General features: G+C 42.5%; 1 protein-coding gene across 5 annotated transcripts in view; it reads right to left on the bottom strand.

The window, feature by feature from the left end:
* ETV1 (ETS variant transcription factor 1) overlaps positions 1-17,346 on the bottom strand; it is a 167,238-nt gene extending 149,892 nt beyond the window's left edge. For 2 of the 5 annotated variants that reach the window (XM_033930995.1, XM_033930999.1), the window contains exons 1-4: positions 17,217-17,346; positions 15,506-15,639; positions 14,723-14,810; positions 14,180-14,227 (exon numbers count right to left, since the gene is read on the bottom strand). In XM_033930995.1, the coding sequence (XP_033786886.1) occupies positions 14,180-14,227; positions 14,723-14,810; positions 15,506-15,550 (181 nt within the window). In that variant the 5' untranslated portion in view covers positions 15,551-15,639; positions 17,217-17,346. Of the gene's footprint in view, positions 1-14,179; positions 14,228-14,722; positions 14,811-15,505; positions 15,658-16,152; positions 16,388-17,216 lie in introns of those variants that run through there. The other 3 variants (XM_033930997.1, XM_033930996.1, XM_033930998.1) reach the window with 3 other exon arrangements.
* Between the last annotated feature and the right edge of the window lie 2,702 nt (positions 17,347-20,048).

Genomic DNA, 20,048 nt, shown 5'->3' with positions numbered 1-20,048 from the left:
ACCAGCCTAAAGTCAATATGACCTCAAAATGTGAAGGCATGGAATCTACAACCAGAGTGAAAGCATACTGGAATATATTTTAAAACAGCAATAAAACAGAGTAAACTTTAGGTACTATTCCACATATATACAGTGTTAATTGTTCTATATTTGAAAAAACCGGCCTAAGTCGGTACTTGGATGATCAAAAAGAAAGGTCGCCCAAGAACCGATAATCAAAACTGGTTTTAGACGTGCTTAGGTCTTTTCACTGCCTCTGTACGGCCAGAGAAAAAAAGGGGCGTTTTTGGAGGAGTGGATAGGGTGGGAGGTCGGCTGACCTAGACTTAGTTGTCTAGCAGCCATAATCAAAAAAGTTTGACAGGTTGGCAGAAGGAACTTATACGTTTTGACAGTCAATACAGATATATAAGTTCTGAATCGGGTCACTGAGCTGATCGCAGTTGCCTGATCAGTTCACCGGCCCAGGCAACCTGTCACCTCACAGCAGGAGAGATGCCGAGCTATTCACATCCCTCCTGCCACACAACCCCCTGCCCCTCCCCCCGGACATCCATTATCTCTTCCTCTAAGAGATCCTGCATGCCTATCCCAGGCTTATTTGAATTCAGACACAGTTTCTGTCTCCACCACCTCTATTGGGAGACTGTTCCATGCATCTACCACCCTTTCTGTAAAAAAGTATTTCCTTAGATTACTCCTGAGCCTATCACCTCAACTTCATCCTATGCCCTCTCATTCCAGAGCTTCCTTTCAAATGAAAGAGACTCGACTCATGCACATTTACATCACATAAGTATTTAAACATCTCTATCATATCTCCCTTCTCCTGCCTATCAAGGGTCTCCAAAAGTACAGCCGCAGGCCACATCTGGCTCGTGATGCGATTTTATCCTGTCTGTGGAAAAATTGTGCAGAAATGTGCCAATTGGACTAATTTTCCAATGAGAAACCACAAAAAAAACAAAAAACAAAAAATACCACCATGGGGTTTTGACAGATTTCAAATGCATTAATTAAAATTGTGTTCAAAATATATTGATATTCCATATTATGTTAAAATAAATATATTTACAACTTTATTTAATACTGAAACGTAATTATATACTTCCATCTTTTTTTTTTTCTTTTGCTAAATTACGGTATCTAATAATGTGTTGTCAAAACTAACCAGGAAAAGAAGTGAATAATATATATATATATATACATACAAAGTTTTTTTAATGGCTTAGGCCACTTTTTCCTTCATTGGATCCATTAAGGCTTTGCCTTTGAAAATGTGGCTCTAGAAGGTCTTATCATTTTGAGTGATATGTATAGCGTTCAGATGGGCCCAACAGGACATGTGACGGACTGTGTTTTGTTTATCTTCCATTTAAGAAAAATAAGAGATTTAATTTGTATGCTTCTTAAGGGGAAGATTCACAAATATTTGCAGTAAAATCTGATGGGCCGCTGTCAAGGTCACTACTGTAACGATTTCAAAAAGACGAGTCATTCTTAAAAACCACACATGCAAATGAGGTTGGCGGAGAGTCATGAAAGATCGCTAAATTTGCATGTGCTGATCGCTGGTGATGGCAGTCGGCATATGTGCAGAATAAACGCACAAATAAAAAATTTAAAAAAGACCCCAAATCGAAGATCAGCAGGAGGGGTGCCCACTCCCTACTGACGATGTCAAACAACCCCCATCCACATCAGGAGGGATGCCCACTCCATCTCGCCTCTACCGTAAAGCAATTGTAGCGGGAAAGATGCCTACTCCTTCCTGCCGCCAAGCAAACCTGACACCCCCACTCCTGCCACCGCAGTCGTACCCCTGATGACCCCTCTCTGTGCCTCTGATGATCTCCCGTCCTCCCTCCTTACCTTATTTACGAAGGCCAGCCGGAGGGATGCCGCCTACCTCCGGCCAGCAGGCCTGCCTCTTCAAAATGTCGGGCTTTCCCCTCTCCGATGCAGCAGGGGAGGGGCCTAAGGCTCTAATTAGCCCAGGTTGCTTAAGCCCTTCCTATAGAAGGGGCCTTAAGCATCTAGGGCAATCAGAGCCTTAAGCAACCAGGGCAATCAGAGCCTTAGGCCCCTTCCCAGCGCATCCCAGGATGCACCAGTGAGGGAAAGTGCCATTATTTTGAAGAGACGGGCCTACTAGCTGGAGGTACGAGGCATCCCTCCAGACAGCCTTCGTAAACAAGTAAGGGGGGGCGGAGGGTCATCAGAGGTATACAACAGTGACGGGAGGGAGTGGAAATCCCTTCCACTGCCGGGGGATGGATGTCGGTGGAACCTTGCTTGGTGGTGGGAGGGAGTAGGCATCGCTCCTGCTGCCGGGGGGGAGGGGATGCCTTGATGGCGGGAGGGAGTGGGCATCACATCCACTGCTGGGGGGGGTTGCTTGGTGGTGGGAGGGAGTAGCCATCTTTCCTGCTGTCAGGGGTGGGGGGTGTTTGCTCGACAGTGGTGACAGGAGAGAGTGGGCATCCTTCCTGCTGATTTTCAATTTATTTTTTATTTGTGCGTTTTTATTTGTGCATTTAATCTACGCATGTGCTGATCGCTATCACCAGTAATCAGCAAATGCAAATTTAGCAACCCTCCGCTAATCTCATTTTCATACGCCGTGTTTTAAGAATGAAACCTCTTGTTAAAATCATTACAGTAGCGGTCGCGACAGTGGTCCGTCGAATCTTCCCCTTATGATACACACAAATGAAATCTCAGATTTTTCTTAAATGGAAGATAAACAGAACACACAGCCTCTTTTACAAAGCCGCGCTAGCGGCTGCGCTGCGCTAACGGCCCCGAAGCCCATAGAGATTTAAAGGGCTTCAGGGCTGTTGCCACGCAGCAGCCGCTAGTGTGGCTTTGTAAAAGAGGTCGACAGTGTCACATGTCCTGTTGTGCCCATCTGAGCGCGATATATATCACTCAAAATAGCAAGGCTTTCTAGAGCCACATTTTCAAAGGCAAAGCCTTAATGTATTATGCAGGCATATGTAACCTGGATCCAATGAAGGAAAAAGTGGCCTAAGCCATAAGCCATTAAAAAACAAGCCCGTTACATTAACGGGTGCTAGAATAGATATCTGTCTGTCTGTGTTTCTTTATCTCTCTCTCCTTGGCCGCTGCCTGTATCCTTCTGTCTCCCCCTCCCCCCCCCCGAGCAAAGTTGTCTGCCCGCAGCACCCACCTCCCCCCAAATGTCTCTCCATGGCCCTCTTCTGTCTTCCCACCCCAGAGCAAAGCTGTCGGTCCCCAGCACACCTCCCCCCAAAGCAGCCCCCTTTCCCTATCTCTCCATGGCCCCTTCTGTCTCCCAAAAGCAGCACTGAAGGAGAAGACGGGACGTGAGGTAAGAAGTAATGTCACAGCAAAAACAAGTCTTCACTCGTCAAGGATAAATCTTTCAAAACTTCTACTGAAAAGTTTCTTCTTGTTCAAAAATCCAGACAGACAACTTGGGTAATTCTTAATCTGTATCTTTATTAGATGTGTATTGCTTGCCCCAACATAAAAGCCCGACGGGACCTGTTTCGCCTGGAAAAGGCTTTTTCAAAGGTTCCAAGGGGGGCACTCTTTATAAGTCCTCTCAATCCCAGGGCCCTGGGATTGAGAGGACTTATAAAGAGTGCCCCCCTTGGAACCCTTGAAAAAGCCTTTTCCAGGCAAAACGGGTCCCGTCAGGCTTTTATGTTGGGGCAAGCAATACACATCTAATAAAGATACAGATTAAGAATTACCCAAGTTGTCTGTCTGGACTTTTGAACAAGAAGAAACTTTTCAAAAGAAGTTTTGAAAGATTTACCCTTCTGTCTCCCCCAGCACACCCCTCCCCCCAAAGCAGCCCCCTTTCCCTCTCCCTGTCTCTCCATGGCCCCTTCTGTCTTCCCCCCCAGAGCAAAGCTGTTTGCCCCAAGCACACCCCTCCCCCAAAGCAGCCCCCTTTCCCTCTCCCGCTGACTCTCTCTCTGGCCCCCTTTCTCTGTCTGTCTTTCTGTTCCTCTCCCTGCCCCTGTGTCTTTCTTTCTATCTCCCTCCCTCCCGCTGTCTGTCTGTCATTTTTCCCCATTTTCCTGTGCAGCAGCATTTCCATCCCACTTCCCTTTGCAGCAGCAACAGCATTTCCCTCCTATCCCCCCCTTTCCTGTGCAGAAACAGTAGCAGCATTTTCCCCCACCCCCCTTTCCCTTCTCTTCCCTTCTCTTCCCTGCTCCGTTCGGCCCCTCCCCCTTCTTTTACTGCCGTTGTCCTGTTCCATCCGGCCTGCTCCTGACCCTCCCACCGCCAACAAACCTCGGGGCTCCAGCCGCGTAGGCAGCACTTTAAACACGCTGCTTCGCGGCCTTCTACTGCCGATTTCCTCTGCCGCGTCTGTCTCCGATGATGTCATCAGAGACGCGGCAGAGGAAATCGGCAGTAGAAGGCCGCGAAACAGCGTGTTTATACTGCTGCCTACGCTGCTAGAGCCGGGAGGTTAGGGGAGAGAGAGAGCACAGTCGCGCGCCTCCAGCCCCCGCATGCGCCCTGAGGTTTAGAATGTTGCCACAGAAGCACACCTCAGGGCGCCAGTGCTCACAAATTTTCAAGAGCGCATGCGCCTCTAGCATTTTATTATTATTGATACATATATATACTCAATTTTCTTGCAGAGATGTGCTCCCTAAATATCAGCAAACCTCCAAAACTGAGAATAAATCAATTATTCACTTCTTTTCCTGGTTAGTTTTGACAACACATTATTAGATGCCATAATTTAGCAAAAAAAAGATGCAGGTTCTTTACATTCAGTGACTAGACATAGACATTACTGAAAAATATATCAGAGTGCAATATGGATAAATGAACTCAACATATTTCCACTCCATCGAACAGGCTGTTATAAACCATAACTGAAATGATCTTGCCATAAAATAAAAATATTTTCTTCATGCTACTTAATTAAAGGGGGGAAAAAAAGAGATACCAAAAGGCCAATAAAGTTCTTTCAAGGAGATTAGTCATGTGGATTTTATTGGTAATAACAAGAGCGGTTCTATCAGCTCCTTCCACCTTAATAGACAAGTTGCCATTGCGTCTCTGGCCTGAAGAGGTAGGGATTCTGCACTTTCAGTTTTTCCTTACAGCTGAGATTACTCCCTACAGTTTCTCTAATTCCCCGCTCCCAAAGCTCACAGAATGGTCCAGAGGAGAAAAGCTACATTAAGTGCCGAATAACTTGAGTACAAACAGTTCCAGGATCCAGGGGTTTATTTTCATCTCCTGCTCAACTTTCTTGCAGAGATGTGCTCCCCAAATATCAGCAAACCTCCAAAACTGAGAATAAATCAATTTTGCAAAGAGCATATTAAAAAGTTATCATTAAAAAAAAAATTAAACAAACCCAGACTTGATTTTAGTCATTCAATTTTCTATACCATTCTCTCAAGGGAGCTCAGAATGATTTACATGAATTTATTCAGGTACTCAAAGCATTTTTCCCTGTCTGTCCCTGCGGGTTCAAAATCTTATCTAATGTACCTGGGGCAATGGGGAGATTAAGGGGTCCTTTTACTAAGGCGCGCTAGCCGTTAGACTATATTTAGACTATAATGGACACGTTAGCATTTAGAGAGTGCTAAAACAGCTAGCGCGCCTTAGTGAAAGGACCCCTAAGTGACTTGCCCAGGGTCATAAGGACCAGTGTGGGAGTGAACCCACAACAGCAGATAATGTACAAGATGCAGGCGTTGTTTATTAATAAAAATGCAGTAACATATACAACCTTATAGCCAACCAAGGGACCCGACACGGTCCGAGTTTCGGATAACACGCCTTCCTCAGGGGTCCATGGTGGTTAAGGTATAAGACAAACCGCATAAAAGATATCAAACAAACGCCAATGTTGAACAAATATGGTCAAGCGAGTCCTACGCAACAGCAGTGGAGGACTCACTTGACCATATTTGTTCAATATTGGCGTTTGTTTGATACCTCTTATGCGGTTTGTCTTATACCTTAACCACCAAGGACCCCTGAGGAAGGCGTGTTATCCGAAACACGGACTGTGTCGGGTCCCTTGGTTGGCTATAAGGTTGTATATGTTACTGCATTTATACAACACCTGCATTTGTACATTATCTGCAGTTTGTTGTTTTCTGCTTGCTCTTTGTTCTACTGCAGACCACGTTGGATTTCCCCTTTTTTTGAACCCACAACCTCAGGGTGCTGAGGCTGTAGCAAATTATGATCGCAAATTATGATCCCTATTTGGAGTTAAAATGAAAGGTTTCCTGTTTCCACCCCACACCCTGCCATCCACTTTCCATTTATTATTAGCGGAGACATTGTGGAAGCAGTTACAAAAAATCTACCTGCCGATTTCAAAGCAACCCAAGACAATTCAGATCTCTTCAATAAACAGAAAACTGTATCCAGGATATTCAAAACAAAAATGTGCATTTTATGCAATGCCAAGCTGCTAAAACTGACATCAGCCAAAGGAAAAGAGTGGTGAGAGCCAACAAGCCATTTGATATGGGGAAGATGTTAATGTGTTTCCCTAAAAAAAAAAAAAAATCCCAGTTGGCTGCAGAGCCCCAGAATGCTAAGAGTTAACATTTTAATTAAAACCAGCTCTATGCACTGTAACAATGACCCGGAGCCAAACAAGGCAGAAGATGTATGAGTCATTCTTTCTGCCAGTGAATGAGACAGCTGATCTCCTAAGCAATTTCTCAAGACAAGCAGTCAGAATTGGAGTTCTGCCTCCATTCACAAAAACATAGTCCAGCATTTACCATGTGGTCCAACCACAGTCTTTTCATGTCACACCCTTCCAGAAAGCTGCAGCAAAGTAAACTTGAACTCGCTGTACAAACACCACGATCCCGCTTACTTCGTCCAAATCCACAACGCAACGAATATAATAAATTACAAGTTAAAAGCACAGGAAAGGCACTCAGGTTTAACTCCTCACACTCTGCAGCCTTTGCTCAAAGACAAAAACATCCAACTCAAGAAAATGTGAATGCAAAAAATTAAAAAAACCACAATCAAGCATTCAAGTTAAAATGATGTTTTCAGTTCTCTGTTGTCCTTTATCTAGAATAGCAACATATCATGTCTTCCTCTAAGGCGATTTCACAGAATTTTGTTCCGATCAGAAAAAATTTGGGGCTCCAAATAACTGCAATTCAAGTTAATTTTGTTGCCTTAAATAACTGCTCTTTTCGAGCAACTTCAGTGAATGCAGAATAAGAAAGCAGTATTGTTACCGCATCGTTATTTTCCCCCAGTATTTTTTAGGGTTACATAAAAGTTATAAGAAATGTGGATGAGGCTTGAAAATTAACCACCACGTACCAGCAAAGTGCACCTGGTAGGGCCAAAGTTCCACAAAGATGGAAAATGGAGACTGTTTCATTCGGAGCACTTGTCTCACAACCTCCCCTCTTCCCTAACCTTTTACTGAAAAAAAAGTTAGCTTTTCTGGGAGTTCCTTGGGCAGGGTAATGCCTTTACATCCGAAAGAATGTGCATGGCATAAAGCAGGGAAGAATACAAGAAGATTATACTGTCAACACACGGTAAAGCAAGCTGAATACATTTCCCAATTTAATAAACAACTCATTTCAAAATGTGAAAAGACTCAAGTCCCGTAGTCCAGAATTATTTAACTGTGTCATTGAGCAAAGAGAATAAGAGGCTCACTTATTTGCTCTGCACCAGTAAAACGCTGTACGAGTTAGGCCATCACGTGCCTTGCGCATCTCAGAATCAAAAAAGGACCTGGGCTTTTTGGATTACAGAAGGGGGAAAACACTGGACACAATTACAAGAAAAGCTGCTCAACTGCAATATTATGTGTTTGGCAGCGAAACCCAAGTGTGGGAAACGCTGGCCAAATTCTTATCTCTGCTCACTTTCCCGGTGGTCATGCAGACTCCTAGAGTTTTCAGTGCATTGACTTTCACATGTCCAAACATACACAAGGGGGGGGGAAAAAAAAATCAGCCTTAATATAGCTTATAAATATCTAGTAAAATGGGGTACAGAAGTGTTTCAGAGGTCATCAGGTCTATAAAAAAACACTGCCCCTAATGTTGCATAAATCTGAGTGGCTAAGAAGTAATAGGCTCGACACACTGAGGGTCCGCACCTTTTGTGTCTCCTTAGGAAAAATGATTACTTAGTAGATCTTCCCTGCGTGTGCAAAGAGTTCCAAGAGATGCACACTCAACCTACAATACTACTATATCACTTATTTTCTTACCAAGCCTTACCAATGTTTCAATTACACCTCCTTATAAAATACACTGTGGTACCTTTTTTGGCTAAGCCTTTGCAAGCACTTAAGATCTTAGGCAAGTCATATTACCCTTGATTGCCTCAGGTACTTAGAACTAGGATTTACTAACCTGAATTAATGCAATTAGTATGCATAAAAACATTACTGTACATTAGCAAATCTAGCCCTTAAGAGTGTTAAGCACACTTTGACATGGAACTAACAGGAAGGTACAAGCAGGAAGTCACCCTGAACATAGATTTGGACAGGCAAGCGATATAAAATCTCAATCCAAGAGACTGTGTAAAAAACTCAGCACACTTTTTTGGAGTAATTTGTATCCAAGAAGAAAAAAATGCCTTCACTTTCACATTGTTATAATAACACAATGGAAGGAAAAAAAAAAAAAGATGCCCCCAGTCAAAAGAAGGTGCGGAGATACTGTTTGGATGAAAGTCATATAAGCTCACTTTAGGACACAGAAAGGAAAGTGAACTGCTGTACAGTGCAGAGTCCAACATGAAAGCCTGTCCAATCAATTTCAAAACAACAAATGCAGCAAGACTTTCTCCACACAAAGCTTTTTGCTTGACCTGCTCGGTTCACCAGTGTAATATGTGCTTCAACTAATCATGGCGGGCTCCTTTTACGAAGCCGCGTTAGCAGTTTAATGGGCGTAATAGCGCGCGCTAATTTGCTGGCCGCGCTAGCCGCTACCGCCTCCTCTTGAGCCAGGCGGTAGTTTTTCGGCTAGCGCGGGGATCAGCACGCGCTAAAAAAGGTATGTGCGATAAAGCCGCTAATGCGGCTTCGTGAAAGGAGCCCTTAGCTCTCACCAGCTAAATCTTCTTATTTCTCCGTTTCTTACTTATTATCAATTTTGAAAAGATCTTAAAACCCACTTATTTAAACATTATAACATGTATTAGTGATTTTTATATTATCTCGTAGTTATAATGTACTTTTTAAATCTTTTAATCTATACTTATTTTAGTTTATATTGCGTTTTCCTTATTCATTAGTTTTAATGCTTGTATCAGTTATTTAGAATTTTATTATGTATGATGTTATTATTATATTGTATGCTGAGTACCTATTGTGTAAACCGCTATATAAAAACCGGTATATAAAAATAAAATTATCATCATCTGTGATCCTTGAAATACAGACAGCAATATGGCTTTTTAGACTGTTGATGGCCCCCCTCAGTATTTTTAAAAATTCTACACCGGTTACACTCATGATGCTGAAACAAGACGAAAGAAAAATATCTGGCTTTCTAACATATCCCCTGGTCAAAAGGCAATGAATGTTCTGTTAGCTGTTAGTTTGGTTATTTAATTTGGAGAATACTTCCAGGCCGTACAATCTTAAGTGAATCAAGTGGTGAAAGCTTTAGCAAGGTTCTCCAAATGGCATTCCATTACACACTAGAACAACAGAAAATAAATACTGGCATTATGTATTCTTAAATCAGTTTGGTGTTCCTCATTAACTAGTTGAAAGAAACTTCACCTCTAACAAAAGTGGAAGCTGACTGCAAATATCTATCTTTCAATTTCTATCGTCTTTCCTCTTCTACAAAGTGGAAACTTTTTCAGTTCATAGAGCTATATTTACCCGGCGGATGCCATGTGGAAATACAAAGGACTATAATCAGAGAGGCAGTTTCCACAACACAAGACACCATCTTGGGCCAGCCAGATCTACTGGTATTAAATATAAAACTTAAGCTCCCCACCCCATCAGCTACACTAAGGTTCTCATTTGGTTTTGTTGTTTTTGGGGTGTTTTGTTTTGTTTTTAACTCATTTTAAAATTTCACTAGAAGAATAAAGGCCTGTGGTATTCCTTTCCGTTTGAGATTGTCTCTTATGATAACAGTCTGAGCTTTAACTTTGGACAACAGGTAAATTAGAAGTCTGAGACACTGCATGTAACACGGAGAACTGCCATAAGCACAATTTCCCTAGAAGTGTAATACGTTTACCTGCCTTGCAAGCCACCACTCAGGAAGGGTCTTTGTCCATGCATGCACTTCCTGAGTGTAGCCGGAAATTCTCTCTTTAGTTACTGCATTCATTAGACCAGAACAGCAATCCAAGCTGTCCCTATTTGTTTATATGCTGGCAGGAATGTTCTCAGAAAACAGCTGAACTTTAAAATATGCAGACCAAAAAAAAAATTACGCCTCCTAAACCAATGACGCCTTCTTCATCAGCTCTTGAAAAACATTCTTCATGTGCACTACAGTACAACCAAGCTAGCTATCTCATGGAATAGGAGGATTGTCTGACCTGGTTACTAACAGGGAGTGGGGGATTTCTGAACTGGTCGCTGGCTCATCCTAACTGTCATGATACCTAAAACCTTCATCGTTTCTTTCCCCGACTACAAAATGAAAAGTATAAATGCAACAAACATCACTTAACCTGCCAAACTGGAAGCACCGCAGGTTCAGAAAATGCAGAAGGACATGCACTAACAAACTCAGGCAGAGGTTAAAAAGCAAGGCTAATTTTAAGCTTGCTTTCATAGCCAAGGTCTTTCACAGACTTGCAACCAGCAACATCTCTAACAACTCTTTACGTTACTACTCTGTAAGTACTGACAGTTTGCAAACTTTTGTTGAAACTGCTCTGTGAATACAAATATGTATTCATGTAAGATTGTACAGCCTGAAAGTATTCTCCAAATTAAACGACCAGACTCAACGTGCTAATTTTTGTGTCAATGATTGTATGTTGTTTTGTATATTTTGCGTGCCCGATGGCAGGTCTAGGTATATTGTTTGTTTCCATTTTATTATGTATGTAATGCTGGCACCCACTTATAATTGTTGGATATGCAGGTTACAAATATTTTAAATAAATAAATAGAGAGTGTGTGGTGCAGTGGTTAGAGCTACAGCCTCAGCACCCTGAGGTTGTGGGTTCAAATCCCTCATTGCTCCTTGTGACCCTGGGCAAGTCACTTAATCCCCCCCCCCCCCCCCATTGTCCCAGGTACACTAGATAGAGTTTGAGCCCACTGGGATAGAAAGGGAAATATGATAAAGTACCTGAATTTAAAACCATTTAGGATATAAGTGGTATATAAAGTTAAAAATAGGGAACCATTAAAAAGCATAATCTGCTCTATTTTTGCCCTCAAAACTTTTGTTTTTCTAACACAAATGAGGCATTCTTGTATATTGCTGCACCTTATGCTCGGAACAAATTGCCCGAGTCAGTACGTCAAGCTCTGTCCCTGAACTATTCAAATCCAGAGTGAAAGCCCACCATTTGAGAATGCATTTAACTCATAACCCTCTCACCCTAAGCACCCCAAGATACGACCTAATCCTCTACTTGTCCTATTGCCTGTTCATTTAGATTGTAAGCTCTACTGAGGGGGGGACCATCTCTTAAAATAGGTTGTTGTACAGCACTGTGTATGCCTATCAGCGCTATAGAAATCAGAAGTAGTAGTAGTAGTATAACTAGGTTTTTAAAGGCTAAGAGATTCTTTTACTAAGGTGTGCTAATGGATTTAGCATGCACCAACAATGAGTGTGCTAAATGTCATATAGTCTATTGTATACTTATGGGCTGCATGGCACTTAAGGCACACTAACCCCCCTGTTTTACTAAGGTGCACTAAGAATTTTTAGCGTGCACTAAATCTATACACGTGCTAAACGCTAATGCATCCATAGACTAACATGCACGCGTTAGCATTTAGCGCGTGGTTAGCGTGCGCTAAAACGCTGAGCGCACCTTTGTAAAAGGAGCCCTAAGTCGTTAGTAAAAGAACCCTTAAGTGTCCTATAACTGAAACAGAATAATTCCCACCAACAACTTTCCCCTATTCAGCCTTTATAATTGAGCTTAGCCTTATACAGACAAGAATATTAAATTAATTTTGTGTTCCTAGAATCATTTTCTGGGCACAGTTTTTGATATCTATAAACATTATTTTACAGAGGGCTCCTCCCTTCTCTGCTTTGCTTATTGTATATGTAAATCTGCAAATCTAAAATGACTTCTAACCTGATGAGTTAGACCACAGCTTGTAAGTGAGGTCAGTTCAAAGGTTTAAGGAAAGCATAACAGAAGGATTGCGACACATAAGTCTGATCCAAAACAAAAGAAAGTTACAGGGAAAGAGTCAAAAAGCTACGGTTTTAGGAACTTAATTACTGATAGACCCGTGTTTAGCAAGTTTACCATCACTTCCTTAATCTCCAGGAGTTTCAGATTTACTAGGTACACGGCACAGCTGGTTTTCTAAGAATTCAGAGGATTAAAGTTCATACATTTTACTTCTTTTCTGCAGCGAAAAGCTATCACTAGCAGTAAAAATGGAAGGAAAAAGTAAATTTCATGAACGAATAAATTGGTAGAGGAGGGGGACTCATCAAGATCACCCAACTTTCTAACCTGTAATATAGCCAAACCAACAGAGGGGGATAAGAACTTCACTGGATTTTCTGATAGAGAATACTGTGCCTCTGTCACCCAAACTCTTACCATATTAGTTAAAACCTTTTAGACCATCTGCTGAAGATTTTCAGAAATAGCAGATATTTATATTACTGTACCATAAAATAACTGAAAACATGAGACTTTTAGTTAGGGTTTCTGGGCCACTATCTTCACCAAAACCTAATTCCTTATTTATCCAATTAAGCACAGCCACATTCCATTCTTTCAACATTTCCATCTATATGGAAAAAAAAATCCACCAGTATATAAAGCAACAATTCTGTGAATCAAATATATAATACAGGAATCAAAAGCACAGAGCACCTCGCAAACAGAGAACAGCTTCGAGTCAAACCAAAAGAAAAAAAATCTACCTTACACCTCCAAGTTCAACACAGAGCACCATAAGTATTTAAAAAATTAAACTGAACTCTTGAATACATTAGATTTCAAAACAAAAATTTAAAAAAAAAAAAATCATAAGAAATGTCTAAACACATTAGACCTCAATGAGCAGGAACGTCTACCGGTTGCTAAAAGGACTCACTTTTACCTACATTTCCTGCATGTTACTTTGCAAGCAGATGCAGAAACACTTTATAAAGTAATCTTATTCTTATTTATTCTTTATAAAATAATCTACATTCTTATTTCCTTTCAATGACTTTCAACTACCCTGTTATAGATTGCATCATGGAAGGCAATTTGAAAATATTAAATACATAACCACTGCGGACAGACATTTGTTATATTCAATAATTAGTCTTGTACATAACCAAATACATTACTTGAAGACAGGAAAATAAAAAGTTGCATTCCATTCTAAAAAGAAAAAAAAAGCACTGAAAGGAAAAACAAAAAAAGATTTGTTTCTTATGGATATGATACACACCAAAACTTCTATGCTGTGAGCAAGATGGAAAGAAGACGCTTGCACTTAAATCTTGAAGCATCCCGTCCTGATGAACACAGAGAAACGCGTTTCTGCCATCAGAGAAGTAGTCCACCAGAACACCAAAGAATCATGTGTGCTGCCTGAAGGTAAACTGCAAGCCCACTTCTGGCTATATGCAGTCTCTTGAGGTACAATAATACAAACCTGATCAATGGCAATTAAAATCTGAACTGAGGCTTAGAACCTGAAGTCTTGGAGCATTAGATCTTGCCAAAAGCAGATGTGATTGTGAGCTGGAAGCAATTTCTCCTGGTAATTTGTGATGACACTGGGTAGAACAGCCCCAGAGTCCCCAAAGACAAACTCATCAGAGGCTCTAATGTATGCATGACACATGAGGTGGCTCTTTTAGAGCTCAATTAATTGGGCTGAACATTAAGACACCAAGTTCAGGACTCTTTCTTTTTCTGCAGTTCCCCCCCCCCTTTCGACATTCAGGGTTGTTTAGGGAGGGAGGGAGAGAAGGTAAGAGGAGGAGGTTATCTTTACCTTCTGCAAGCCACGTCTCCTGCAACTGACTCAGATCTTGGAAGAGTTCTGAAAATAAAAGTGAACACAGGCAGTAAGGCAAAATGAAAAAAAAAAAAAAAAAGTACTCTTTCAGAATATGACTGTATTCATATACTCCTAAATGAGCACATTTTTCTAACTGCGCCCAGACAATCCAGTGAACCGGGAGAATAAAGAACAGCAATTACAATCAATGGTTGCAGAGCCCTTTTGTAACAGTAGTGCTTAAGTCACATTCAGCCTCTATAAGGCAGCAAATGTTAAACAAACCAACTTCTGCAAGACACAATGTCCTCATTGACTAAACAGAACAATCCATGGCTATGAGTTAGGATAATATTGGGGGTGGGGGGGGGAGCAGATGTAAATGAATGGATAAATCGCTTGGGAGCAGGGAGATGGGCTTAACAATCACATGTATTTTAGAAATAGCTGTCGGGATGTTTTCACACAAAGATATCACTTCAAGAAAATATGAAACTCTTTGTCACAGCTCTTTGGACAACTGTATAACCCTCTCACCTTCTGAATCATGGGCCAGGTTCCTGCTAATGAATTTTCTTTTCCTGAGGTTCGTTGATCTCTCATTACAGTTTCTCCCACGCGAATTCTAAAAACAGGATATATCAATTACTTTTTTAAAATGCCCATGGCTATCTATATAAACAGCAATGCTGAACTTCAAGGACTGGTCCTTGCCCAAATCAAAAAAAGTTCAAAAACAGGATTCCAAAGCCTTATTTTGACACTGAACAAGTTACAAGTTTACTGGAGATATCTAATATTGTCAAAACTGAGGCGGCTGATTGCCTTTCCTATTCTAATGGTAAACTTGCACTTAAGCAATTAAAGCATGCCAAGTGTTTTCAGTAAGAAACCTTTAATGAAATGAGCCTCCAAGAACTGTTTGTGTCTATTACAGAGGTTTCCTTCTATGTGAACACAGATAAGCAATAGAAATAACATATAAAAAAAAATATGATGTGCCCCTTAAATCACACAGGTAGAGCTCAGAATTGGCAGATATTCCTAATAAGTCAATGCTAACAGTGTTTTAACATTGATGCCCTTTATGTGGCATCGACTCTTCTGAAACTGACAAGTGAAAACACTTCTAGAAAAGATGAAGCACTAAAAAAAAAAAAAAAAGAAAAGCTACATTAGTTTACCATAAGGACTCCTGGCCCAAGAATCACAGAGTACTGTACAATGGTTACAAAACAACAGCCTGACTATAAAGACACTTTACAGGGACGCGGCGAGAGTTAAGTTTAGAACCATCAACTTTTCACTTAAATCACTCACATTGGTGACCGTGTAAGGCACTTGCTGGTCATAAAATCCATCCATTTCTTCAGCTTTTATGCAAATCTTGTGGCAGTATTGTATGTTCTGGGCATTTATCTAGATATTTCCTCAGGATCTGGAGTGCTATCAACCTGGAGAGAACAAGATGGCTTTAGAAAAAAAAAAAAAATTCATGAATGAACTGCTTGAATTTGCATAGATAATTAACCTTCGCTAGTCCCATTCATAAAACCCGATTCCACCGCCCTAACCTGGATTTACAGTAAGACTCATAAAAAAAAAAAAGAGAAAAATCTAGGATCTAAAAACACCTTTTAACAGCCGCAGAAAACGCGAAGCTAGAGATTTTAGTCCCAGGTCTGGCGTATTCCCCCTCTGATTTATGTAACTAGCAGTACCGACTCTGAAACGCCAGCAAAAACTAGTAATGGCGATCAGCATGATTTGTTTTGTACCTAACTGGAGTAAGAACAGAGACACCTTTTTAATATATAGAGATATAGATATATACACACACATGCATGCATATATATTCTAGCAGCGGCTCATCTACACTATATTTTGCTAATACCGAGAAGAAGAAAAAACATTCTGAGAAATATAAAAGATAAAACAAGTTATTTTTCTTTCGTCTGGAGACTCACCTGACGGTAACACAAAGCGATCGGCTGCAAAAATATTTTCTCCAAATATAATAAAAACATGAATTATTTTCCAGCACTTCCCCCCCCCCACCTTGGAAGCTGAAAGCGGCGCTGACGAGGGCTGCGAGTCGGTGGATTTTCCTCTGCTTCTCCTCCAGGGGCCTCCAGTCTCAGCTGATGGCTCCCTCCCTCCCCGTCTCTTTCACTGGATCAGATTTCTGGCTGTCAATCAGCCTTCCCTCTCGCCCTCTGATAGGAACGGGGGTGGGGGGGGGGAGAGATCTGAGTTATCCCCCCCCCACCTTTCACCCTGGGGTTCACCGTCCTTCGACCCCCCAGGGCTGTACCCCACCCTTTGCAGGAAGTGCCCCCAAATAAACCAGAGCTACCACCTCCTCCGCCTCCCCTCCGTATGCACGCCATGCAGCTTGACATTTTAGCATAATAATAATAATCAGTTTGTGTGTATTTATCGGTGCATTTGTTATTACTAAACTAAACCGAAAGGGGGTTCCGGGGTAACAGAAACTGGAACCTGGCCGGGGGAGGAGGAGGGTAGAGGCGGATCAGGATTCGTGCACGAGGGGTGAGGGGAAACAAACCAAACAGAGCAGGGACAAGTGCTCTCTCTCTCTTTCTCTCTCCCCGTGGGGGAAGGGGTCTAAATCATCCTCATCAAGCGTGTCTCAAGTTTCCAAGGGATCCTGGAGCCTTCCGTTCCGAAAATATCTAGGACTTGAGAGATTCAGAATCAAATAGCGCTGAAGCGTGGCTAAATAAGAATTCTTGGTGCTATTTTTTCATATGCGCTAAAAAAAAGAACATTCCGTGTTATTGCGGTCATATTTATTATTCTTTCTATTTAATTCAGCTGCAGAGCCGTCCTGCACAAGACCTTACAGTAAAAAAAAAAAAACAAACACCCACATCCCTACAGCAATCTCCTTGTCCTGCTTGCTACAATTCTTACAGTGTATTGGCCTGTTGTGCAAGGTTTATCCAGCCAAAAACCTTATGCAATGAGCGTAAGCAACATATACGGAGGACGGGTAAACTACCAGTACCTTCACAGGGCTCCAGCAGGCAGACTTTGCCTTTAAAAAAAGAAGAAAAAAAATTCAGGCAGATATTGCTTAGTATCCAGGCTACCTTTCCTTGTAATTTGAGCAACAGTTTTCAAAGGACTGACTCGAGTCGACGGGGTAGGATTGGTTCCCCGGGCAACATAGGGGCGGGGGCGGAGCATGGCGCAGCAGCCAATGGGGGTGCATGTTTTTCCAATCTGATTGATGTGTTTATTCATAGACTCGCGGCGGAGCTTTGCCTTTGGGGGCCTTAGAGTTACAGAGCTTCATTCACAAAAATTCCGTACAGGGTCACATGGGAGAGGGAGAGGAAACGGGCCAAAGTTACTGAAAGAAAAGAGAGTGATTGGAGGGGGAGGGGGAGGAGGAGAGAAGGAATTAAAAAAGCCAAACACCTGGGGGGGAGGGAAAAAAGCAAGATGAGAAAGGGCAGTTTTGAATTGAAAATGAAGGGGGGATTTAAGCATTTTTAAAAATTGTATAGCTAGAAGGAATATAAAATATATAGAATAAAATAACGTAAAATGGAGCATATACTGGCTATACAACGCTGCCTTTTTTTGGGGGGGAGGGGGAGGTTTCGAAAGATGAAGCAGGAGCTAAGAACTTCTGTGAAAACTCTTAAAACTTCTATGTCTCTGAACAACGGTTGGAGAGTGCTGTATAGAGGGGGTGCTGAATAGTTCTCAATCCAACCAAGAAGAGAATGGCATGGATATGATTCAATCAATGATTGGAAACAATGTAAAAAAACACAGAATTTTGTTTCTGCAAATTGGCACTTGACAAACTATGATAACACTCTTTTCATCTACAGTGGCAAAATAACCACAGAATTTAGGAGCTTGGTTGGACTGAGAACTTTTCAGCATCCCCTGTTAAACTGATAGTTTGTATTTTATGTGATACCAGTGTTTAAGCCCATTACATTAGCGGGTGCTAGAATATATGTCTCTCTTCCTGTCCCTGTCTCTTTCTTCCTTTCTGTCTCCCTCCCACTGTCTATCTTTATTTCTTTTATCTCTCTCCCACTGTCTGCCTGTCTTTCTGTCTGTCTGTCTCCCTGCTCGCTGTCTGTCTTTCTGTCAGTCTCTCTCCCTGGCCCCCTGTCTGTCTGTCTTTCTGTTTGTCTCTCTCATAAGAACATAAGAATTGCCGCTGCTGGTTCAGACCAGTAGTCCATCCTGCCCAGCAATCCGCTCACACGGTAGCCCCAGGTCAAAGACCAGTGCTCTAAATGAGTCCAGTCTCACCTGCGTACGTCCCAGTTTAGCAGGAACTTGTCCAGCTTAGTCTTGAAACCCTGGAGGGTGTTTTCCCCTACAACAGCCTCCATAAGAACGTCCCAGCTCTCCACCACTCTCTGGGTGAAGAACTTCCTTACGCTTTTATGAAATCTATCCCCTTTGAACTTTAGAGAGTGCCCTCTCATTCTCCCTACCTTGGAGAGTGTGAACAGTCTGTCTTTATCTACTAAGTCTATTCCCTTCAGTATCTTGAATGTTTTGATCATGTCCCCTCTCAGTCTCCTCTTTTTCAAGGGAGAAGAGGCCCAGTTTCTCTAATCTCTCACTGTACGGCAACTTCTCCAGCCCCTTAACCATTTTAGTCGCTCTTCTCTGGACCCTTTCAAGTAGCACCGTGTCCTTCTTCATGTACGGCGACCAGTGCTGGACGCAGTACTCCAGGTGAGGGCACACCATGGCCCAGTACAGCGGCATGATAACCTTCTCCGATCTGTTCGTGATCCCCTTCTTTATCATTCCTAGCATTCTGTTCGCCCTTTTTGCCGCCGCAACGCATTGTGCAGACGGCTTCTTCAACTTGTCGATCAGAACTCCCAAGTCTCTTTCCTGGAAGGTCTCTTCAAGTACCGCCCTGGACATCCTGTATTCATGCATGAGATTTTTGTTACCGACATGCATCTCTCTGGCCCCCTGTCTGTCTTTCTTTCTGTCTGTCTCTCTCCCTGCCCGCTGTCTTTCTGTGTGTTTGTCTTTCGTTCTCATGCACTGAGACGCTTCAGCTCCAGCCCCCTTCTCCCACCTACCCTTAAATCACTCCTTTTGCCTCCTCCCCAGCCTCAACAACCGCCAACCACAGTCCAGATGCTGAGCGTCGGTTTGCCTTCTTCCGTTATTTTTGTGCTCTCCTTGGTCCTGTTAGATAGAATGAGGGTGAGAGGAGGAAAACACCGCCGTGGTCTCTGCCTCTGTGCGTCCGTGCTTAATGTACCTCTGCATGTGCAGTAGAAGGAGCCAGCATCGCTAAGGGAAGGCGACGGGGAAACCGCCACTGGCTCCTTCTACTGCACATGTGTGGCATGGAAGCACGGATCACGGATGCTGGGATCACGAAAATTGAAATGTGCATGCGCGCTAAGGGATTTATTATAGCGGATAATAGTAACAGTGGGATCTGGATAGCCCCTTCTGTCGCCCCACACCCCCACCTCTTCCTCTTTGCCTACACCAACTAATAAGACAACACACTCAATTATGAAACATAACCGCAGCTCTATTTATTGATCAACCATACCAAATAAATTAACATTGCATATAGTAACATCCATTAGCAAATTAACAACATCAGCAACAGACCCCGACCCCGCCACAAAGAGCAAGAGTCTGAGGGGTGGCATGACCTCATGCCTCTTTAACCGAGTCACCTGACCCCAAGGCATGGCTCCCAGCCAGCCCACCGCTCATCGCCGGATGAGCCTCAGCACCCAGTAGCTCAGGAGACCCGCCCTCCCGAGCTACCCTGTAGCCACCAAAACACGGGTAGGTGGATGAGGAAAAAAGCCACCCT

Source organism: Geotrypetes seraphini, chromosome 2, assembly GCF_902459505.1.
Source record: "Geotrypetes seraphini chromosome 2, aGeoSer1.1, whole genome shotgun sequence".
Lineage (NCBI taxonomy): Eukaryota > Metazoa > Chordata > Amphibia > Gymnophiona > Dermophiidae > Geotrypetes > Geotrypetes seraphini.
Note: the sequence above shows the minus strand (reverse complement) of the source record. Positions and strands in the feature narration are given on the sequence as shown.